General features: G+C 37.1%; 1 protein-coding gene across 1 annotated transcript in view; it reads right to left on the reverse strand.

Annotated features, from left to right (window-relative positions):
• LOC129273947 (transformation/transcription domain-associated protein-like) overlaps positions 1-24,386 on the reverse strand; it is a 96,481-nt gene that overhangs the window by 63,267 nt on the left and 8,828 nt on the right. Inside the window, exons 8-29 of the mRNA XM_064108802.1 lie at positions 22,959-23,125; positions 22,218-22,314; positions 20,864-21,002; positions 20,649-20,727; positions 19,735-19,939; positions 17,093-17,184; positions 15,865-16,307; positions 15,285-15,350; positions 14,111-14,238; positions 13,603-13,792; positions 12,792-12,886; positions 12,044-12,209; positions 7,922-8,088; positions 6,528-6,728; positions 5,896-5,985; positions 5,328-5,479; positions 4,378-4,478; positions 3,520-3,615; positions 2,673-2,854; positions 1,849-2,046; positions 1,167-1,355; positions 603-839 (exon numbers count right to left, since the gene is read on the reverse strand). Of these exons, the coding sequence (XP_063964872.1) occupies positions 603-839; positions 1,167-1,355; positions 1,849-2,046; positions 2,673-2,854; positions 3,520-3,615; positions 4,378-4,478; positions 5,328-5,479; positions 5,896-5,985; positions 6,528-6,728; positions 7,922-8,088; positions 12,044-12,209; positions 12,792-12,886; positions 13,603-13,792; positions 14,111-14,238; positions 15,285-15,350; positions 15,865-16,307; positions 17,093-17,184; positions 19,735-19,939; positions 20,649-20,727; positions 20,864-21,002; positions 22,218-22,314; positions 22,959-23,125 (3,480 nt within the window). The remainder of the gene's footprint in view (positions 1-602; positions 840-1,166; positions 1,356-1,848; positions 2,047-2,672; positions 2,855-3,519; positions 3,616-4,377; positions 4,479-5,327; positions 5,480-5,895; positions 5,986-6,527; positions 6,729-7,921; positions 8,089-12,043; positions 12,210-12,791; positions 12,887-13,602; positions 13,793-14,110; positions 14,239-15,284; positions 15,351-15,864; positions 16,308-17,092; positions 17,185-19,734; positions 19,940-20,648; positions 20,728-20,863; positions 21,003-22,217; positions 22,315-22,958; positions 23,126-24,386) is intronic.

Consider the following 24,386-nt stretch of genomic DNA (forward strand, 5'->3'; position numbering starts at 1 on the left):
TAAAACAAGAAATGCATGGTAACTTAAATCAATTAATCAACATATAGCTATAAATTTCACAATCTGTATCATTCATGTGCAGTAAAGGTTGATTACCTTAAATCTAAAGATTTCATATTGTGAAAGGGGAATCCCAATGAGTTACATAAAACTTGTTCTCTGACCAATTACCTTGTGATAAAACTAATTTTCCTACAGCAAATTAAAAAAATATATATATGAACCACTCTATTAAGATTATTATTATCAAATACAAGAGCATGGCCATTTCAAAAGGTAAATTTGATTTTAATCAACTTCAAGTGAAAGATTGACCTCAATTACAACTCTTAATATTCTTATCTTGATTTATAATTTCAATCTCACTGTTGTTCTTGCTTTATTCCACAGCATCAACATTTCAAATATAAATTAATACAAAATAAAAGTGTTATATCAAATTAATATCATTATGATTAATCAGAGAGGGTCAAATCTCTCTATATGTGTGGTCAGAGTGATCTCCCCTTTATACTGATACAATGTAATACCTGAATCTATGACCTCCCAATTGTGGAAACATAAAATACGGAAACAGTAATGTTCTGAAAAAATGAACATACCTCGGTGAAGAATACTTTGTGTTCTGGAATGGTTGGATCCATCGTGAAGAGTCTCGGCTCTAACGTTGTACAGAATGTATTGCTATCCATCAATCCTCTCTGTGCGTTAGCAGGTTGATGACGTAACAGGTGCTTCTTGGGAGGGATCATGTCTGCCAGCACCTCCTTATGGGGAGACATGATCTCCATCACTTTCTTGTTGGTGAAATCGGCCAGCCATCGCAAGGAATCCATTGCCTAGAAGAGAAGAAAACGTATGGTAATATATTCTTTTTAAGTTTATACATTCAACATATCAATATAAAATAAATAGAGACATGAAAACAGGTCACACAAGCATTTAGAGCTAGTATATAAATAATATAATTGTAACTTTCTTCCGATGATTGACCCTTTTCTTATGGCAATTTCATACCAAATATAATTCAGACTAACTCAGTTAATTGGAAATCTTCCCATTACAGTGCTGCTATTTTCAAATACTGTATGTCTATAATCTAAATGTGACCACTTTACGGAATTTCTGATCTATGAATATTGACCACCTGTGTTTTTTCTTCCTACCTGTTCTCTGACAGTCTGGTTTGGTGAAGTGACTTCCCTGACTAACTCTCTGGTCACATCATGGAATGCTTTCTGCTGGGCTACGGCGAGCTTAGGATTCTCAGCGTCGGCTCCCGAGGGTGGGGTGGCACACAGCTTCAATACCAGGTCGACGTTGCTCTTGGCCATGTTCAAGGCTCCACTAGATACCTATGAGGGATAGACAATATCATCCTCATCATTGTCGTCATCAGCTTCGTCATCACCATCATCATCATCATCGTCATCATTATCATCATCATCATCCTCATCATCAGCAGCATCATCTCCATCATCGTCACCATCGTCATCATCATCATCATCATCATCTTTATCAAAATCATCATCAGCAGCATCAGTATCAACATTATCATCATCACCACCATCATTTTCATTACCATCATCACCACCATCATTTTCATTACCATCATCATCACCATCACCACCATTATCATCATCATCATAATTGGTGGTGGTGTTATAGTGGAGAAGTTCTGACCCACATCTGTTTATCAGAGAGTCATGGGTTAAAATCCTACTCTATGCGTTAATATCCTTACAGTACAAAATTGATCCATATTGTGCAGCATAGGGTTAGGGTTAGCATTTCTGAAGATACATGATCTATGGGGAAGTAACTTGATGTAATAAATTTTGTACTCACCTCTTTAGTAAGGTCCATCATGACGAAGAGAAGTGCCTTGAGGAACAGATAGAGATGGCTTTGGACCCAGCACATATCCATGTTCTCCATCATGAACTTGATAGCGATGCAACCGCCCAGCTTAGCATACCAGGCTCGCTCGTAGCAGCAGTTACACATACGATCAGCGACATACTCAAAGATAGATAGCTGGCAGGCCTGCAATAGAAAGCAGATATTGCTGATTGAATTCTTAGGACTCCTTGATATGAGCTAAAAAGCTTGAATCAATCAATTGCCATTCAAATGTGAATCAATGACAAAGTAATTGACACTCCTATGTGAGAAATGGGTATGAGGGTAATGTCTTGAGTGGAACTGTCTTCCATGCTACTTCCTCCCCCCCCCCCTCCCCCACAAAAACTATGAAAATTAATAAAATGTACTCAATAGTTTGCACTGAAAATGGTGAAAGTGATGATATGCTTATCATACTTGCATCCATGAACCTATATTGGTGTTATTAATTCTACAGTTTTCACAGAATTAGGACACAGATTTGGAAGATGGATATTGAGATCATCCAAGTTAACGCATCCCCACAAAAAATCTGCAAAAGCGGATTGCGGTATGAACAGATGGAATAACGAGACAAACAACTTTTGTCTAACACCGAATAGAATAAATACTGAAACTTATAAAATTGATAACAAAAGGAGAATAATATATAATGACAATACAAATAATAGTAATAATCACAATAATTCAATATTCATAAAGCACCTCTCAAAAAGTTTAAAATTTCCCAATTAACTACATGTCCTCAACTAAAATCGAGAACTCACCCTTGCTTTACTACCCATCACGGCGGCTGCCGTCTCTACGATGACCGTCATAGCAAGCTGTCCTGTCTTACAAAGCTCCTTCTCTTCATGGGCCATGCATGCCGATATAGCATCTATCAACACGTGAGGATCCATGTTGTCGTTCAAAGACTTCTGACGACTGTGAGCAGTAGGAAGAGGACCTATGAAATGGGAAATAGAGAAGACTATTCAACAACTTGATGTAATTGAAGCAAATGATTGATCAAATTTGACAGAGTTTAGCCTCCATCTTATCAGACCATTCTATCCGATACAATTCACATGCACTTTACAAGACCTGGGCTCTGTAACACAAAGTTTTGCAATCAATCGCTAAATACCAATGACCAATCAAGATCGTCGTTGCACGCGCACTCTATTTAAAATACTGACTGGGAACCAATCAGTGTGGTTCTTTCATACTTGCAATTCATCGCAAACCTTTGTGTTACGGAGCCCCGGTGGGTGTTTTATAAAGCTGTACGTAAGTTACAGATGACTTAAACGCACAACTGGTAATCTTTTCCATATCCCGATGTAGCTTACTTAGCACCTAAGAACGTGTTCCAGTCATGCATCATTCATGTGCAAGTTTATGAACACCTTTATGAAGCACCCACCTTGACTGTTTGTACATTGTCAAGCAAACAGTTTACTGTGAATGATACAAAGATGACCTACTATGCATCAATGGTGTATGAAATTTATTTTGAACAAAATTGGTTCTGATTGGTAAGATTGTGCAACTCTGATTTGATTGTGGAACTCCAGACTATCAAATACAAGATAACTGCTTTTAAGAAAGCTAAAATTGCATTCAACATACCTGCTTGCTGAGCCACTGCCACCAGTGTAATATGCCTGACAACATTCATCATGAAGGGAAGGGAACTAGGACGAAGATCTTTGATGGTTGCAGAAACTGTATTGAAAATGATAACATGAAATTTGTAGTAACAAGTCCATTGGTGTTGCAGTAACATTACATTCTAATGCAACTTCAAGAATACAATGAAATTTGACTTTCATCTGGGTCCATTTCATAAAACTAATGACAAATTTGCAATAACTTAAAGCTACACAAATCCTTCAATCTGATTGGTTGATAGAAATTGTTATTTTTTTATTACAAAGTATTTGTGAAACAGGACCCTGATTAGGAATTACATATATGCATAAAAATTGCAATTTTTAATAGGCAATATATATAGAGATAAATGAATGCTGCAAGATAGCAATGGACAGAGATAGACAGAAAACCATGACATCCAACCTCTTTAAAGAGAAGGAACAGCGGTAAGGTAAGGTAATATATATTATGTTACATTTACAATCAATTTATTTATTTATAACCAATGTTGTTGCTGCGCATATCTCTTAATACACATCCTCAAATGCCCGGATGCTGGACTTGGAAAATACAAATACAAAGGTATGTTTTGCATAGTCTCTACAGGAAAACTCAGTAGGCCTACATGGGGCCCATAACACAAAGCTTAGCAATGATCATAGAACATTTTTCTACGATTGATTCCATTGACTACTTTGTACAATCAAGCGTAAAAATCAAACGTACGATTAATCACTAACCTTTGTGTTAAAGGACCCTGGATCAACCAGAATGTAAAATACTATCTCAGATGCCTGATAATTAATTTTATCAACAAATGTCTGCAACACTTACCAATCATAGATGTCAATGCATTCTGGAAGCACACCCGAGAGAGTTGATCATGGCACTTGTAGGCGTGACTAGTAGTCCTTGGAATCTCACCATCATGAAAACTACGACAACAAAACAATAATTAAAATGCAATTAGTGTATTGTCTTTCTTCCTCTTGTCATCTTTCTTAACTCTTTGTGCGCTGGGCCATGAACCCCTCTGTGCTGAATTATTTTCAGGGAGGGAAACAATGCATAGTTTGCTTGAGCGTGAAATGCGAAGTTCGCACGGCACCAAGTGTGCATACGTGCAAAGTACACATGGAAAGGGTTAAATAATAATAACAATTGTCTCTAAGTAGTTCTATCTTTTAAATTTGTCTCCCTCCCTCTGTTTCTGTAGATTTGTATTTTTCTCTTTCTTTGATTATTTTTTCTTCGTTTTTTCTTTTAATCTCTCTTTCCTTCTTTCCATTCTTCCTTACTGTCAGTCACTATGTCTCTCACACTGCCCCTGTCTCCTTATGTCTGTCTCTCTTCCTCAATTTCAGGAGTCAGGCCCTTGACATCGTGAAAAACATGGAATTCTAGTGACTGTTCATACTTCCACAGCGTTGGTGTGACAAAGTTCAAGCAGAAACTTACCTGGGTATCAAAGACCTTTTTTGCTTCATAGTGATATCATAACAGGACCAAATATAATCCTGTTTCAATCTGACATGACTTCAGACTACTCTCCAAAATACACTTAAGTACTTAACCCCTTTGAGACTATGCGAGCTGGAGTCTATGGTAAAGATGTGTTATAGCAAATCCAATGAAGTAAAGGGCCTGTAACACAAAATGTAGCAATTGATCATACAACTAATTTGTATGCTTGATTGCACATAAAGATCAATGAAATCCAGCCTTAAAATCAGCCCTCCAATCAAACACTCAGCTTTATGTAACAGGGCTTATATCTTTCTTACCTTGTGTGGAACAGCAGTTGTTGAATGGTTCTCTGTTCATCACCCAAGCTGAGCATACTGACGATGAAATGTCGGATGACTTCCCAAGCTTGGCGACGATAGAAGACGTCGGTGGTGGGTGATGTTAGCTTGCTTAGAGCAGTCTCGATCACCTGAGAAACAGGGAAGAAAATATATTTCATATATGATTGATTACTATAAATAACATATCACGAATATCAGGGGAATAAAAGGGTTCCTTTATTTTGGTAAAAGCTTGTGATTTAATTGTAAACAAAATCACTGTTATTCATCTTTCATGTTCCTCCATCTTCTTTTCCGCTTTCTCCTCTTCTCTCTCTCCTAATTGTCATCATCATCGTCGTCATCACGACCATCACCATTGTCGTTGTCATCATCAACACCATCATCTTCACCATTGCCATCATCTTACTCCTCATCATTATCATCATCACCACCATCATCATCATCATCATCATCACCACCACCACCATCATCATCATCATCATCACCACCACCACCACCAACACCACCACCATCATCATAGTCATATCTTCCCCTTTCTTACCTTAGATACTGGTAGATGAACTGGAGTCTTATGATCAGGAAACAGGATTGTGATACATGGCCCATCATTCTCATCATCTTCAAAGGACAACTAAAAAAAAAAAAGCAAACACCTCTATATCACAACACAATTGCATGCAATTCAGACAGTTATTCTGCTAATAGTCTTGAACAAATTGTACCAGATAAAGCGCCTAAAATAATGTCAAGATATATTTCACTTGGTCCAGCAAGTTTGGCACAGTCCTCTGTAAAAACTTGGTTTAAAAAGCAGTAATTAAAAATGCATGTTAAAAAAAACATTCAATAAAGCTAATTTATACAAATTTGGAGATATTTTGTTTGGAAAAATGACAAAATATTGATATCAATGTAGATCATAAAATTCAAGTGTATAGGGCCTCAAATAATTGGACTCTATATTTTTTTTCCAGACAGACATTCTCATGATTCTTTTGCCCTTACATGCGTACAGCAAACTTAGGGGTTACATTCATATTTTGCTCCAGCTCTTTATATTTAGCAAGGTAAGATTTTCTGCAAAATGAAAACCTTGTGAATTTCAGTTCATACACTGGTCAAATTAGCAGTTTTCTTTTGACGTAAATGAAAAAGAAAGTACATTCAACTTACCCTCTGTGGTTCTCGAAGCATCTTCCGATTGCCCCCTCCAAGCTTTCCCAACACACGGAACGCCACGCGGGCAATCTGGTCGCTACGGTTCCGGAGGGTCCTCCACAGGGCTTGCATCAGTTCCGCTCTGACCGGCTGAATGTGCTCGTAGAGGAAGTCGGGCTGGAGGTTGTCCACGCACAGCTCCAGTGTTCTCAATCCCTGTGATTGAAAACCAATCCAATAAAAGATGATAAAAAATAAGATTTATCGAACTCTATCGACCCCAGTCATGTGAAGTTTGCTTGCAAACAGACCTGCCAACCTCTGGGAATGAAAAACTGTATTCTGTGATAAAAAAAACTGTATTTTTCCCCAAAAAAGTGTATTTCATAATAAAATGCTTGGTGCACTCGCTCATCGCGGCGCTCAAGCTGCATGCAAGCTAAAATGCGCACTGCTCTTGCAGATGAAAAAAAAACAACATTAAAACATGTGTATATCTTCACCCTGGTTTTAACAAAATGATTGAAAAAAAATAAGTTACCTGAAATTACATTGATCTAATAACCATACATGTATTTGTGTAAGTTTTATGAAATAGAGACATATAAAGATTATTTTTCTCAATAAATTACGATTTAGTAAAAAAAAAAATTAAAAAAAAAAAACGTATTTTTCAAAGAAAAAACGTACTGCCATATTTTGGTTGCAAAAACGTACTAAATACGGCTAAAACGTACTGGTTGGCAGGTCTGCTATAGTCCCTGCCTATAATTTGTGTACAGAAGGTCCCTCTCATTCGGGAAATTGATATAGCAAGTTTCATTTGTGCTAGTCCTGTGTGAAGGTCCAAATCATCACTGGTTCCCAAGCTGAGTGACTTCTTTGTCTAAGGCTACGAACACATTAAATAACCCTTTGGTAGATTATGCAATTGAATGCATATGCACAATATTGACTTTTGTTCTACTTACACACATGTATTTCAGTATGTCTGTGTGTATGTCCTGCAGGTTGCATGTCTCTTTGAACATATTTTCTTCCTTGTTTAATACTTTTTCATTGTTTGTATTTATTATATGTATGTATTTGTTACTTGTATGCCAGGTCCCCAAGAAAAACAGTGCTTAGTCCACTGATGGGGTTACCCTGGGTAAACAAAACAAAATACATAAATAAATGAATAAATAAATAACAAATAAATAAATGAATAAATAAATAAATAAACAAATAAATGCAGTGTTGAAATGCTGCAGTTCTCCAATGGCTGATCCTTTCACTTCACCCATTTTACCAAACTTGGACAAATGAAATCTGTACCTCTTATCTTCCAACTTAATTCATTCAGCAATGAAGTTAAACCCAACTTCAGAATACAGTCCAGTGTATTTTGGAAAGGGCAACAAACAAACCTGGCTAACAAGAGTCTGTGATCCGTTAAGAGCCGAGACTAATGGATCCATCAGCATTGGTAAGTACGGGAGCAATGAGCTGAGCCGCACTGGTACGGTCAGACAAAGCTCCACAAACAGATCCTTCATGTGCTGCTTGTGAAGGCCACTCTGTAGTTGGTTCAAACCTTGACAAAAGAAATGAATATGATTTAACAGTTTAAAGACAAACAAATGTATTTCGGCAAACAATTATTTTATGAGAAAGTGTTTAAAATCAAGGTTAACACTCACCATATCAGCGAAGATCTTGATATGCTAATTCAGGGTGCGACATAAGCGCTTGCCCGATTGCCCGGGGCAAGTAAAAGTTAGAGTCGGGCAAGTGTTTTGAAGCAAAGACAAAAACTGCTTGCCCGAATCGGGCAAGCAAAATTCTCCTATGGAAATTATATTTTAGAAAGATTCCCCAAATTTCACCATCAAAATATAGAAAAGAAAAAGAGACAATAAAAAGCAATATCATTAATTTCTTCTTTCAAAAAAGTATAATTTGAATTGCAAAATTTGCGCCATTTTCTGCAATAAACACACAGCTCAGAGACGTACACACACACACACACTGAATCAATGGCAGTCTAGCATACCCAGCTAGCTAGCGCTTAGTCCACGCAGCCGGCCATGCATGTAGTTAAGTTTCTAAGGAGTACGGTGCTGCACGAGCGAAGTTTGCTCTGGAAGAAATCTCCCACAGAACTGTCAAAATTCACATTTCTTACCAATGAAAATTCTTGTAATGTCCATATTTCCTAAAAATTGGGGTAGCTCTGTCATTTGTAAGCAGTAAAAGGAGAAATTTTCACTTCTGTGATGCTTAAAAAAGATTGGGTTTCGAATGATCGTCTGTATCGCACACACTGAAATACATTGTTTGACAGTCCCACATATGCATTTGTGTGTATGTTGATAAACGTGGTTTCTTTCGTAACTATTTTTTTTAGCCAATTAAGGAAATTGATAAATTTTCTTCTTTATTTATGACTGGATAGTTTGAGCTTTCTTCCTCTCTATTTTCTTTCTTTCTGCCTATCTTTCCTTCTTTTGAATCTCTCTTTATTTCTTTAAATTTCCTTCTTTTCATTTTTTCTGTTACTATAGCTGTCTTTCTTTTTGTCATTCTTTTCTTTCTATCTTTTTTTCTTTCTTCCTTCCATCCAACCTTTGTTTACCTCTTTCTTTAATCCTTCCTTCTTTTTCCCCTTCCTTTCATTCTTTCTTACTGTCTTCCTTCCATCCATCCATTCTTTACCTTATCTTCCTGTCTTTTTTTCTTCCTTACTTCATCCCTTTCATTCGTTCTTTCCTTCATTCCTTTTTTTTTCGTTCTTTTGATTTTTCTTTTCTTATTATTTCTTTCTGCCTTCTTAATTCATCTCTTTCCTTCATTCCTTCCTTCATTTCTTTATGTCTTTCGTTGTATCTTTCTTTTCTTTTTTTTTTCCTTCCTTCCATCTATCCTTTTACCTTTTCTTTCTTCCTATTTCCTTCTTTCCTTTCTCTCATTTTCTTTCTTTCTCTTTTCCTTCCTTCCATCAATCCTTTACCTTTTCTTTTTCTCTTTTCTTTCTTCCTTTCTTTCTTTTTACCTTTTTTCTTTCTTTTTCTTTTTTTATTCGTTCCTTTTTTTCCTTCCTTTCTCTTCCCCTCAAGTTTTTTCTATTTTTTTTCTTTCCTTCCTTCTTTCTTTCTTTCTTCCTTTCCTTCTTTCTTTCTGTTTGTCTTTTTTGTTGTCTTTTGTTCTTTTTATCTTTTTTTTCTCCATCCATCCTTTCTTTTCTTCCTTATTTTTTCTTTCTGCCTTCCTTCATCTCTTTCCTTCATTCCTTCCTTCATTTCTTTCTGTCTTTCGTTGTATCTTTCTTTTCTTTTTTTCCCTTTTTTTCCTTCCTTCCATCTATCCGTATACCTTTTCTTTCTTCATTTCTTCCTTCTTTCCTTTCTCTCGTCTTCTTTCTTTCCCTTTTCCTTCCTTTCTGTTTACCTTTTTTCTTTCTTGTTTTCCTTTTATTCATTCCTTTCTCTTCCTCTCATTTTTTTTCTATATTTGTTCTTTCTTTCTTTTTTCTTTCCATCCTCCTTTCCCTTCTTTCTTCCTTTCTTTCTATCTTTCCATCTTTCTCTTCCCCGCAGCCATTCTCTCTCTCTCTTTCTTTCTTTATTTCTTTTTTTTTTTTCTTCCTTCCTTTATTTCTTCGTCCTTTCCATCTTTCTTCTTACTTTTTTTCTTTCATTCTCTCCCCCTCTCTTAATTTTTTTTTCTCTGGTTATTTTCAGTGATTTCCTCTTTTTTTATTGTGTGTCCTAGTCCCCTCCAAAATATATTGAAAATATATGAGATTAGGAAATTAATTAAAGAGCATATTTACCATTTATTTTGTCATGATGTTCAAGATAAAAATCATTAAAAAAAAGAAATACAACCACAAGGTACATCAGTAGTCATGTTGAAAAATGTATTTTTAAAACCGTCAATGGTATGGTATGTAAAACTATAAGGCTATAACTTGTGTTGAAGCAATAAAACTTTGTTTAGAAGGATTTTTTCGGGCAAGTGAAATCTATATTCGGGCAAGTATTTTCCAACTATTTGAAAATTTACTTGCCCGACTGGGCAAGTGCTTCAAAAAAGTTATGTAGCACCCTGCTAATTTGAGGCAAACTTTTTGCAATAAACAACAGAATAATGGCATTCTTTCACACAAGCATAATTTATGTACATGTATCAGACAGAATAAATGAAACAGCTTGACACAAATTCTCTGCCCCACACCCAATAACTTATAAATGCAGAGCTGCCAACATTGGGATGATAGAATCCAGTAGATTTCGCGGAGGTATGATTTTGTGAGGGAGCGGCGGAACGTTGTCCCACGGATGGGAGTTTTGGGTAGCAAAACACATTAAGAAACAACATTTGATAGTAACCGACAGCTGTCTAAACCATCAAAAAAAAATTCTGATAGATTAAATGCACATTAGAGAGAATTCATGAATTGTCATTGACTAAATATATACTTCAGGCAATACAGTAGATTTTTTAAATAATTCATAAAAGAATGCATTCAACATGAAAATACCTTTAATTGGCCAGAGCAGAGGGGGAAGGGGCTGCAGAAGTGGTAAACATGGTAAATGAGCTTTATATGTGGACTGTTTAAAGTCTCTGAGGGATTCCTGTAAAAATTGTCACACAGTCCCATTCTGCTTGAAAATCATCTTTATACTTCGACAAGTATTTTGTCGTCTTGGCCTTGGATGACTCCATCTCAATGATCTCCATGGTCACTGGCGATGCGATTGTAGTGTGGATAAATCGGGACGGGGCGTGCTTTGCACAGCTCAGCCAGCCAGCGCTAGGCTAGCTCACTCACGAAAGAGAAAATGTTCGAATCCGATCAACCCAAGTGAAAGTAGGCGAAAAAATCTCCACTTTGCTTCTAATTCTTCAGGATTGTCAATAAAATTATTCCTGAAATTGAAAGTTGAGGTGTAAAAGTAATCCACTTGTTAATCCCATCGTTGATCCACAGTTTCAGCTCGAATAAGGCGCACGCAAGCTTACGAAAAATGCCTCGCAGTGCTCGTGAACTTTAATTCTCGGAGCTTCCTGGCGCAGCGCGGCCGGCTGGAGCCGCGCTGCGGCGCATCGGGGGCCATGTGCATGGAGTACCGCTGAAGAGTTTTCATCACACACATTGCAGAACCCGGAAATAAAATGGCTTGTTAGACTACTTCACCAGTCGTTCAGTAAAATTATCTTCATTTACATGGGAAATCAATGTACGATTATACAAAAACTGGTAGAAGTTACTGGGTAAAATGAAAATGTGATAAGGAGGTTCCACGTGGGTGTTAGGGAGTTGAACATGCTAGACTCGTTAAACAGTCGTTTGTATGAATTTTACAATTTAACAGCTAAAAATCCTGATTATCCGAGAGATTTTGGCATGGGGTCTGGAGAACGGGAGATTGGATCGCAATCCAGTATTCTCCCGCAGGATCCGGGAGACTTGGAAGCTCTGTAAATGCATCCTGTGGGTTCCAGGTTGAATTCTTCCACTGAGAAAAAAATCATCAACTTACCCTGTAGGAGATTTGGAAGGAGCGGCAGGAATTCTTGATACAAGAGATCATGGCTGCCTCCGCCGATGGAACGGAACAGCGCCCTCAACAGGAGGAAGTAGTTGTAGGGATCCTTAGCCGTGGTCGCAAGCTCCATCGATCGGTTCACTATCTTATGCAGATGAGGCTGCGAGGGATAAAGGTGAAATGGTGTTTTACAGGCAGACAATTTAGCTGCCGGACTACAGAGAGCATGAATGCTTGCTTCCAACTAACAATAGCACTGATCACTTTACATTCTATCCGAGGGACTACAGGGGTGTTCACGCAGATTTGTATGTTCTCCTGACTGATAAAAACACACTTATATTCTCAGAAGGTGTGGTAATATAATGCATCATCACAATGTTCAGATCAGGAAGTGCACTTTTGTAAAACCATCGATGAGATTATGCGTTTGAAAATATGTGCATTGGAACTTAAGCATGTTTTTTTTATCAGAATGAAATCATGGAAAAACATCCCCTGGTATGAAGATCAACTTGGTTTCAAACAAGAGTTCTGAAGCTTTAGTACTGCTCTATCAACTGAGCTTTTAAGTCACAATGTTTCATGGAAATGTTGAAACAATGTCTCTTTCTCAATCTTGTTTTGTTTCAGACAATAGAAGAATGCTTTAATGCTTTATTAATGCAGTTCTGTAGTATTAAGATTAATTTCAGATCATCTGTGGGAAATTATGTAATTAGATATTTTAGGATGTCCATACCTTCAGCATTTGTTCATTTTCATTGGCAAACAAGGAGACGGAACCAAACACTAGCTTGAAGAGTTTCAGGTACAGGTTGGAGCGTTCTTGATTAGCTGTGATGTAGGAGAAAAGAAAGAAAAACCCCTCAATATATGCATCCTCCACAACAAGGTCAGCATTCCAGCCAATAGAGTAGTGCTCAATGAATTACAATGACTTTGGCAAATATGGTGCCCATTTTAGGCTTAAAGGGTGAATTCCTTCCCCAACCTTTCACACAATTTTTTTACTACGTGCGAGAAGGCTGCAGCGGTAATTCAAGAACTTCGTACATCTTTCGAGACTAAATTCGCGACATCCAGGCACAAAGTTCTGAAGTGATGAATCATTTTTTCCTGCTTGCCAGACCAAAATTGCTTTAAAAAAACCATAATTTAATAATAATAATAATGGATTTCCACAGAGTTACGATTGATTGGTTCAATCGTAACTCTTTGTAAGACGGGGACCAGACTTACTTCCCATCTCCTCTTACAAAGAGTAAGAGGAGAAGGGCCCCGTCTTACAAAGAGTTACGATTGATCCAATCAATCGTAACTCTATGGAAATCAGTGCCATCATTTTTTCTACAGGAAATGTGCTAGATGTTCTTTGTAAGCAAAGGAGAACACACCAAACTGTCAAGAAATCAATGAATTTATGGATATACATTCATATCTAGGAAAACTTTTGAGCAAACATGAATTGTATATGTTGACTTTGCTGGCTTTCCATAGTTGCGGTTGATTGGATCAATCGTAACTCTTTGTAAGACGGGGCCCAGACTTACTTCCCATCTCTTCCATCCTCTCCAGGAGATACTCCACCAGTATGGTAGCAAAGGTAGCCGACGTGGTCAGGTTGGCGAGGAAGGAGTTGGCTATCAGCTGCAAGGCATAGTTCTTGTAGATCCTCTCCACCATGTACCCAATGGTCGTCTGAAAGATCTCACGGAATGTCAGCGGGTGCATCATGTTAAACTGGATGAATAAAGAAAAATAAACATCAGTGTAAAATAATGGGCAAAGTGTCACCGTTTTCTTAAAAGAAGTGTCGTAAGAGCCCCAGTCAATAAAAACATTCATTATTTTATATTTTAACTAGGGGAACAATTAAATAAATACTAAATACAGGTGTGGCTAGGAGGGGGGGTCCTTTTCAACAAGTTTTTTTTTGCTTGTCAAACAAAATTTTGATGGGAAAATGTATTCCAAATGTGATATTAACCTCTAGACCATTCTCTCTCTTTTTTTTTTTCTTTTCAAATTTTTTAATGAGTATTAAGAAGATTGGCTTACTACTCCAGCGAAGTGTTCAAGGACTTCTTTCTCTTCTTTGAGTCTGACACTCTGGGTGTTGGCAGGTCTGATTGTGGTCTGACCAGTCGGTGAGATCTGGATCTGGTAGATGTCCAAGGCCTTCAAAGCTGAAAGAACAATTATAGACAATCAGAAGAATAGAGAATATTAATAATAATAATGGTATATTTACCGTAAGTATCCACTTCAGCTCTAAAAACTGTTCTCCCAGCGAGCCCTGCTATTATTATTACCCCGGCTTTAGCTCGGCTACCTAGGCGCTCAAGCATGCGAGGAATTTCTTTCTACTGGGTACCCATGGAATGGAATGTTTGATATTGGCTGACACTACAAGGCACGTAATATCAAATAATGTGTGAAAGTTTCTTCAAATCTTGCTGAGGGTGCATAAATGCTTCCAATTATCAGGCCAAAATCAGGCTTTTCTGTTGCAATCAGTTCAAACATAATTGCGTCATAACTCATGTTCATTGTAAACTCACAAAAGGTGCATTAACATTACATGTTTCTCCAAAAGACCATTTCTGAGGAAGTATAAATGCAACAACAGTTCTTAACAAGTTTAAATGACATAATTATAAACACGTTTCCAGTTTAATTAAGATTGAAGCATAACAACCATGATAACACAATACTCATTTGAAAAAGCGAGCAGCCAAACTTGACCACTCTCCCTGTATCAATGTAGGATACGCCTCAAAAACCAGAAGCAGAAACAGGACTCTGTGAAAGTGCATTTAGGATGCATGCTTACTATGAGCATATCAAAATGCTCATTTTGATTTAGAATCATGGGCCCTTATTCTGAAGTCAGGTTTAACTTGACCACGGTGTAACTCTATACTAAAATTATGGACAAGTCAACAACATCAACATTTTGTGTAAATGGTATGTTTCTTATGCTTACAGTTCTCTTTCCCAATTCTATGTTGATGAAGACAACTATCTTATTTATCCTTCCCAGAATTTTTTAGAATGATTTGAGAGTCAAATGAGCTGATACTACGAACCTCTATTGTTAGAGATTTATGTCACAATTGGCTATCCATAGTTACATGTAAACCACAACTTTAAATCCTGACTTCAGAATACCGGCCACTGAGTTAAAAATTATTCAGAGATCAAAACCGTAGAAGGTACATGTATGACTTACCATGCTTGACCAACTTGATAAAAACAGCAGTTTCCTTTGGATGAAACTGTTTGTTCTGGTTTGGGTCTGCAGGAAAACAAAATAAAATGAACAACATTTACCATGTTCATAGAACTCTTAAGAAGTTCTAGAAGAACACAAAATCTCATGATCTTACTAATAGTGAGGCAAACTATTATATAAAGTAATCATTCAAAACTCTTTAATATTTTCCAATTTGTTATTACTCCAAGATGACCAAGGGCCACACTTGATTTATAATCATTTAATTTCACAAGATGTATGATGATCAGTGTTGGGTTCTCATGACCAGAAGGAAACCAAGACAATGACAACCAAGACAGAGGCAATTGGGTCAAGAATTAGACAAGAAGCTGATGTCTTATCCTCCGACACAAGACATTTCCTTTTGAGACAGAGACAGACCAAGACAGAGACAAGACATAATCACTTGTTCTTGGAATTAGGTTTTTTGGCATTCATTTTGGTGTTCACATAACCACTGTCCCAAGAAATCTCTCAAAACACCCAACACTGACAAAAAAATATGCACACAATTATCTTTAATTGTAAAACTGACCTGTTGAAACTTTGCAGGCACTAACGCCCCACGTGATGGTCTTGACGCCACACACCACCGTCTTAACCAAACTCCTGCAGTCTACCACCGAGTAATTGTTGAAATGGGTCAGGCCGGTAGGGAGGTACTTCTTGGGTTTGCTATCGTCCTTCTCACGGGTGGGGAAGAGGGAGGAGAGGGGGGCGGTGGTGATGGAGGACACCCCGGGGGTGATGGGCGGGGCGGGCGTGGTCGGGGTAGGCGGTGCCATGGTGGAGGTCGTGGTGAGGGAAGTGAAGGACATTGCTTGTGGCGTAGTCGGTGTAAGAGGTGGTGGTTGGGATGAGGATGATGATGACGTGGTGGTGGTTGTGGCGGTGGTTGATGCAGATGTCGAGGATGTAGAAATGGAACGTGATACCGGGGGTAGCATCTTCTCTTGTGCTGCCTCTTGTTGTTGGCGGCTGTGAAGAGAAATAGATTTCAAATTTGAGCTCACTTTCATATAATCAAATAAATTAAATTAGGGTTGGCAGTATCTGGTATCTGCTGGAGGATGTTTCTTCTACACTGTACTTCTCTCAAATTACAATTTGGATTGAACCAAGGAATTTACAGGGGCTCTTTGTAAATTAATAAGATAATATTCTTTCTCTTTTTTTCTTTTACATTTTAGGAGTAAATCATCCATTGCTCCTTTTTACATAATTCACTGTTTACGGTGTGTTTTCTTCTTTTCATTTCTTTTTCCATTAATTCATTCATTTTCTTATCATTTTGCTTTATCAATTTCTTTTTTTCTTACTCAGTTATTTCATTATTTTATTTTGTAATACTCCAATTAAAATTACAGGAGATCCCGCTCGTAAGCATGCACACCATTACATTCATAGCATGATCTTCCACCATCACTTCATGCCATTTTGCATTTTAAAATTCCTTATTTTTACCTTTGTGGGAATTAGTGTTCTCATCTTCAGTTCGTGCTTTCTTGAACTTTCTTGGAAATCATTTTTATGATTGTATTCTGAAATTTCTTTGCACTGTAGATAAAGAAATGATGGATACTAGAAGTCCGCAGTCTGGAAATTCACCGGAGCACAGAAGCCGCCACAGGTGTACGGCCTGCTAAGATGGCCACTTGGACTGGTGGCAGTGCTTGTATAAAGTGTAAGGGATTTTTTTTTTAATGTCTTTTTCAATTTCTATTATTCTATTTATTTTTTTTGTATGGGGGAGATCTATTTACCATTTATCAAAGATGGCCGGAAGTTGGTTATCGGCGATGGTGTGGAACTTGAGAACAAAGACCTCTAGCATCCTCATCAGGATCTCGCGGGCCTGCAATACATACAATTTCTGTTGTTTGTTTTTAAAAGGGGATGGAGGAGGAGGAGGAGATGGTGGTGATTTGGGGGTCAAATGAGAATGAAGGAGAGGGCAAGGAGAAGAGAAAGAAATGAGGAATGAGTGAGTGCAATCATTAATGGAATGGAATGATGCTTGCTTGGCAAAGCTTCCCATCGGCAAGGTTATCCCGGCAAATGGCACAAATCACACGAGGGGCATGTTGCCTAAGACAAAAACTCTGGCAAATTTTGTGGTACATGTAAGTGTCGATGGCATAATCTTGTTTGCCAGAATTTTTGTTTATAAATTAAACAGAGTTTTTTTTATGGCAAAAGTTTTATGCAACAGGCCCCAGGGGAGGGTTTCACAAAGATTAAGTGTAACTTGGAGTCACACTTAATTTTCTGTCTCGTGCGGTATAAAGTGCATCACCTAATTGGTCAGATCATGCGCACGGGAAGTGCACTTCCGCGTATCAATCAATACATCAGATTACATGTTAAATAGCATGTGCCGTTGGCATTTAAGAATAAGTCAAACTTAAATCTTTGTGAAATGCCCCCCCCCCTGGGGCCCGTTTAAAAACGGAGTTACAACTATGGTAACTTTGATATTATTGTAACTACCAAAGTAACCATGATTGGCTACTGAGCCCTGTTACTATGCCAGTTGCTATAAGGTAAAGTTACCATAGTTGGTACTCTTATTAATAAAAAAGGATGTAGCACCACACATTGAAAGTCTGGCAATTCCCATGAAGGAAATTCACATTCGACCTACAATCAAGACTTGGATGGATGCCCTGTATTAATGCTTAAGGGGCCCATTTCAAAAGGCCTTACAACTATTGTAAATTTGACATTATTGTTACTTCCATTAAAACCTTGAATTGATAATGATTGGCCGCTGAGTCCTGTTACCATGGAAGTTGCCACAATGGCAAGGTTACAATAGCTGTAACTTGTTATGAAACGGGCCCATGATTTCCAGTGAGTGAAAAAAGGCACATCCACACAATAAAGATGTAAAAGCATATTGAATTTATGGATCTATGGAAAGTGCCAGTTCAACCATTTCCATGCCACTAAATTGCTGAAGTGTCGAAAGTAAACAGTCTAGAAGGAAAGCTTAAATTTTCCATTTTCTTGGACTAGAATAGGAGCTGGAAAGCTTTAAAAGTATGTTGCATGTATGGTGTAAAGAGGAAACATTCAAAATTCACTTCAAAAGAATCATCTGTGCGCTTCAAAAAATTCAAAATGTGCAAGTGAACACAATTACCAGATAATTTTCCTCTTATGGTATACGATACTGACTACATGACGGTATCCTAGAACCATTTAATGAATGGCATTATCCAGTTAGAGATATCTTGATAATGACAAAAATCATTTCAAAATCTTTATATTCCTTTTTTTCTCTATCCATTTGAATTATAAGCCAAAAAATTACAATATATATATATATATTCATCTAACCTTCAACATTACCACTCATAGTAAATCATTCATCCATGAAAATGACTAACTGAGCATCATTTGAAAAGCATTACATAACAATTTGTACATGTATATGACATCATTAGGATGCGTAGTGAATGGTAGTTACTTTTTTTCAGCAAATACTACATGTATATGCACTCTTTGCCAACAAAACTCTAAACAAAGTTCAATTTATATACATGTACTTCATGGCATTACCACTGCAAAGCCAATTTAAGCTCATTATATCACACGACAAACCACAGAAGAATTGCATTCGTTTTCATGGAACAATAAAGCATAACAAAATTTCACTTGAACATGGATTTAAATGATAAAAATTGGTCTAGCAAAAAATGCAAATTTTTGATGGAATGAATAAAAATGAGCATGATCATGGATGAAATTAAATACTCAAAAAGCAGAATGAAGAATATTGAGTTGATTTTAAAATGTAAGGCTTGGAGGAATCAGTATCAAGTGAACGAACAAAGATGCTTTTGTTTCTTAAGTATTCAAATTTTAGTTCAAACTTTAATCAGATGTTAAACAATATATTTTCCATTGCTTTTGCAAGAACAGGAAGATCTTAATACTCCTATAACTAAAGAAATCATTACTCTTATATGCATACTTGAGTATAAGTATAAAGTTGATCCATCAAATGGCTCATTAACTATTGCGAGAAATAAAAGCAGGACTGGCAAACAGATGGAAGGCCTCCCCCCCCAAAAAAAAAATACTAATACAAAAATGCCTCTAACTCCACCTACAGTGGAGGGAGGGAAAATAAGATGATGAAATTATATGACAAAAGAAAACATAGAACAAAATTATGGTAATCATTAAGTGCATTACAACATTATCTACATTGAACCTAACCATCTCAAAATCCAAATTTTACGACTAATCCTTTTCTTTTCTTAACTTTCCATTACTTCTTTTAAAAAAATTTACAAATTTTCTCAATTTCTCCCCAAAATCTATTCAGAAAAAACACATTTTAAGAAATTTAATTTCTATACAGAGGAGTCACTTAGGAATTCTTGAGTGGACTTACGTTAGTACCGTCCTGTTCACTCTTTTGTCTGATACACTCCACCAGGTTGAGGAGAAGTTTGCAGGACATCGTCTGGATGTTGCAAGGAAGCGATTCGTCGTGGACGTTCTTTGAGAAGAGATGAACTGCCATGGACAAGTGCTGCAATGGTAACTGCTGCCTGACGTGATGAACAAGATCGGCCAGGGTGCTGTAGGCTAGTGGTCTGTAAGAATAAAATGATTAATGGATATTATAAGGTAAGGATTCATTGTGGATGCTCTTTGAGAAGAGATGAACTGCCATTGACAAGTGCTGCAATGGTAACTGCTGCCTGACGTGATGAACGAGATCTGCCAGGGTGCCGTATGCTAACGGTCTGCGAGCTTGAAAACAATTCATGGGTGTTACAAGGTAAGGATTAATCGTGGACGTTCTTTGAGAAGAGATGAACTGCCATTGACAAGTGCTGCAATGGTAACTGCTGCCGAGCATGATGAGATGGATTTGGCCAAGGTGTTGTACATGTACGCTAACAGTCAGGACTAAATTCAATGTTATGATTATGCTGTTAAATCGCGGTAACACGATATGACCAAAATATTGTCGATTATGAAATGTTAATCACTATTTATTGACCAAAATGTTGTTCTGTTTTGCTCAACCAACTCAGAACTTCACTAATTTGTACCCACATGCCTACTCTTCATGGACAAGCACCGATGAGAGCCATACTTTCATTTCCCCCTTCCCTGCTCTCACGGAATTGCAGCTCATAATGAACCTATATCATGAATATTCAGACTTGCCAATATATCGCGTTATCGGTGATATAACACATTATCGGCGATATCTGCTCGCAATAATCGACTAACAGTGACATCACAAATCAGTAACAATGAGAAAGATGGAACTATATAAAGTCAGTTCCTCACCTTAGAGATTCTTTGCTTGTCCATCCACTGCCAACCAAAACATGCTCCTCAAACAGCTTATCAATGCTCGGAACAAACTCTAGAAAATTTAACAAAAACAAAAATACAATGATGAATAAGCAGTAATCCAAACAGATATATGTTTTAAAATTTAATTCATTGATGTGACTTGAAGACTATACACATCTTCATCTGCAAAGTATATAGTGACTTACTGTTCCTTAAATCGGTGCCCAGTATATGCCGAGCCGCGATCAAGAGTTCTTTACGCAGATGAGCTACCTCACTCGGACAATTACCAAACAGTCCCAGCATGCCTTTCACCATCTGTGGGGCATACGAGTTCACCAAATCCTGAAAATGTAAAAAAAAATGAAATTCATCATTTGATATGAGGTTTAGCATGGCTGATTATCTTAATTACCAATAATTTTTGTGTATCTGATTTGTATTAATTACATCTATTAATAAATTCACACATGTACATCTACTATATTGACCTTCCATTGATAATACATCAAAGACAATGTAATATTTTATTATGCCATATTTAACATTTAATGTCTAAAAATATAGATTTTGCGCTATGACAATTTTTTGGGGGGAGAGGGGAGGGGGCCTTGATGAAACCTGACTGGCAAAAATAATGAATTACTGTAGTCAATTCAAAATAACAAAATGCAATATAATTAAAATCATATTTATCCACCATGTGCTGCACTCAACCTGTGTGGGTTGAATGGGTTACACAACAGGATTAAATAATTGAACGCACCAAAGCCTGGTTGATAATAATAACTATTGCACTTACGAAAATATTTTTTTTTATCAAAACAATGTCTGCAGAAAACAAGCTCCATTATGCATATCTACTGTACATAATACATTTAAAGGCTTTATGTTGAACAGGTATCAATTATTTCTGTACATCATCCAGTATATCTCAATAATAAGCCAAGAATGTTAAGATGAACAATATCCCGCTGATATGAGCCAAGAATGATAAAGACAAACGTGCGTTATTTTTGTATATTAACTAGTATATATTGATGATATTGGCCAAACACATTGAAGTCAAACAGTCAGGCATTATTTCTTTATATACCTCTTATATCTTGATAACAAGCCAATAATGATACAGACAAACAGGCAATATTTGTTTATATTGCCTGGTATATCTTCATGATATGCCATGAATGAAAAAGTCAAGCAAGCATTTTTCCTTACATTGTCAATCAGGTGCTATTTTTGTATATAACCTTGTATATCTTGATGATATGCCAAGAATGATAAAGTCAAACAGGCATTATTTCTTTATATTACCTAGCACAACCTTTTTAATATAGTCCAAGAATGACAATGGCAACCAGGCAATATTTCTTTACATTACCCAGTATATCCTGATGATATGAGCCAAGAATGATAGAGGCAAACAATACCTGCTATATCTTGATGTTAATCCAAGAATGTTGTCAAGTCGAACATGCATTATTTCTTTATATTGCATGCTGTATCTTATTGATATGGCAAGAATGGCAAAGTCAAATGGGTATTATCTATGCATATTACCTGGTATATCTTGATAATATAGGCCAAGAATGATAGAGTCTTGATCTGGGCAGCGATGAAATCCACATACATCTCCTTGTTGAAATTGGGCGAGGCTCTGAATAGAATAAAAATAAGGAGGAAATATTGTCAGTCACATGCTTTACTCTCATTTTCAATTTATCATCACAATATTTCTTTGTCTGAATTGTATTTAATATCTTTCCATTAGTTCATCAATTAATTAATTCATCTTCATGATATCATGTGTTTTGTGGGTGTGTAGAGGTTAAATGCAGGTCCAAATATGGTATCTCACAATGTCAAAGGTTAAAGAAATTGTGAGCATGCTGAGAGATATGAGGGAGGGGAGCGATTAAAATGGGGATGAAAAAGAGAGAGAGGAAGAGAGAGAGATGAGAAAGAAAGGAAAATAGAAATAAATGAGCTGGGGGGTATTTCACAAAGATTCAAGTGTGACTTAGAGTCGCACTTACATGCCTAGTTGCGTACGGTATAAAGGCATGCTCGCATTGGTCAGATCATGTCAAGCAAGAGGACGGCACTACTGCGTATTGATCAGTAAGATTGCGTGTTGCATATAGTGTACGCATTGGGATTTATGTTCGACTCTATGCCATATTTAAATCTTTGTGAAACACCCCCAGGAGGGTTAAAAATTGAAAGAGAGAGAAAGAACAAAAGAGAGAGGAGAAAGATGAAAGCAAGAGACAGTTGGTGAATCGATGTTGTCTCTCTTACCTTGCCTGCTGTGTGGGTTGTAATCCAATAGTATTCATGACTAAAGGGATGAAGTCAGCTACCACATTGTGTACATTCTGCTTATAGAGCTGATACATAAGAACCACTATGATAGGATACTCTGCAAGCACCTTCAAGGAATTCACACCTTTCGGCAAAATGGTTTGCTGAAAATGAAATAAAACAGAAATGTACAAATAAATTGTATCAACAGATTATTTTTTTTTCAAAGAAATTCTTCATTACATTTTTCTCCACAAATCATATAATCAAATGCAAAATGCATGTAATAAAATAGATCTACAATAAACTTATTCTGTTGCATATCATAGTGTGTTCTATCTCAAGATTTCACATATTTCTGTTCTTAATTCATATACAATGTTTTCCTTCAAAGCAAGACTTCAAATTCTGTCTACATTGGTCACCTGAACACTGACAAAGCAATCATCAATATAGTAGGATTCTTCTATTTGAAAAATAAATGACTTAAACCTTCAATATCACAACAAATGGCAGAACTGAAGTTTCAATCACATTCGATCAGGATTTAATCAGGATTCTAGAAACGAAATTATCCTGTTCTTTCTTTGAAATTCAGTGGAGGCTGATGATGACGAGGGGGAGATGATGATGATGGAGGTGGTGATAATGATGACCATGATGATGATGATGATGATGATGATGGTAATGATGATGGTGATGATGTTGATCATGTTGATGATGCTGCTGCTGCTGATAGTAAAGCTAATGACAGTCATCAGGAAGGTGATGATAATGATAATGAGGCTGATGATGACGAGGGGGAGGAGATGATGATGGTGGTGGTGGTGATAATGATGACCATGATGATGGTGGTGATGATGATGATGGTAATGATGGTGGTGATGATGATGATGATGGTGATGATGGTGATGTTGATCATGTTGATGATGCTGCTGCTGCTGATAGTAAAGCTAATGACAGTCTGAGGAAGGTGATGTTAATGATGTTGATGATGTTGATGATGGTAATGATGATGGTAATGATGATGGTGACCATGATGATGGTGGTGATGATGGTGATGGTGATGATGATGGTGATAATGGTGATGATGATGGTGATAATGGTGATGATGGTGATGATGGTGATGATCATGTTGATGATGCTGATGCTGCTGCTGCTGATGGTAAAGCTAATGACAGTCATGAGAAAGTTGATGATAATGATGTTGATGATGACGAGGGGGAGGAGATGATGATGGTGGTGGTGGTGATAATGATGACCATGATGATGGTGATGATGATGATGATGATGACAATGATGATGTTGATGATGATGTTGATGATGCTGCTGCTGCTGATGATGATAGTAAAGCTAATGACAGTCATGAGGAAGGTGATGATACTGATGTTGATGATGATTATGATTATAATGGAAGATGATGAT

The sequence above is a fragment of the Lytechinus pictus genome, chromosome 13 (assembly GCF_037042905.1).
Source record: "Lytechinus pictus isolate F3 Inbred chromosome 13, Lp3.0, whole genome shotgun sequence".
Lineage (NCBI taxonomy): Eukaryota > Metazoa > Echinodermata > Echinoidea > Temnopleuroida > Toxopneustidae > Lytechinus > Lytechinus pictus.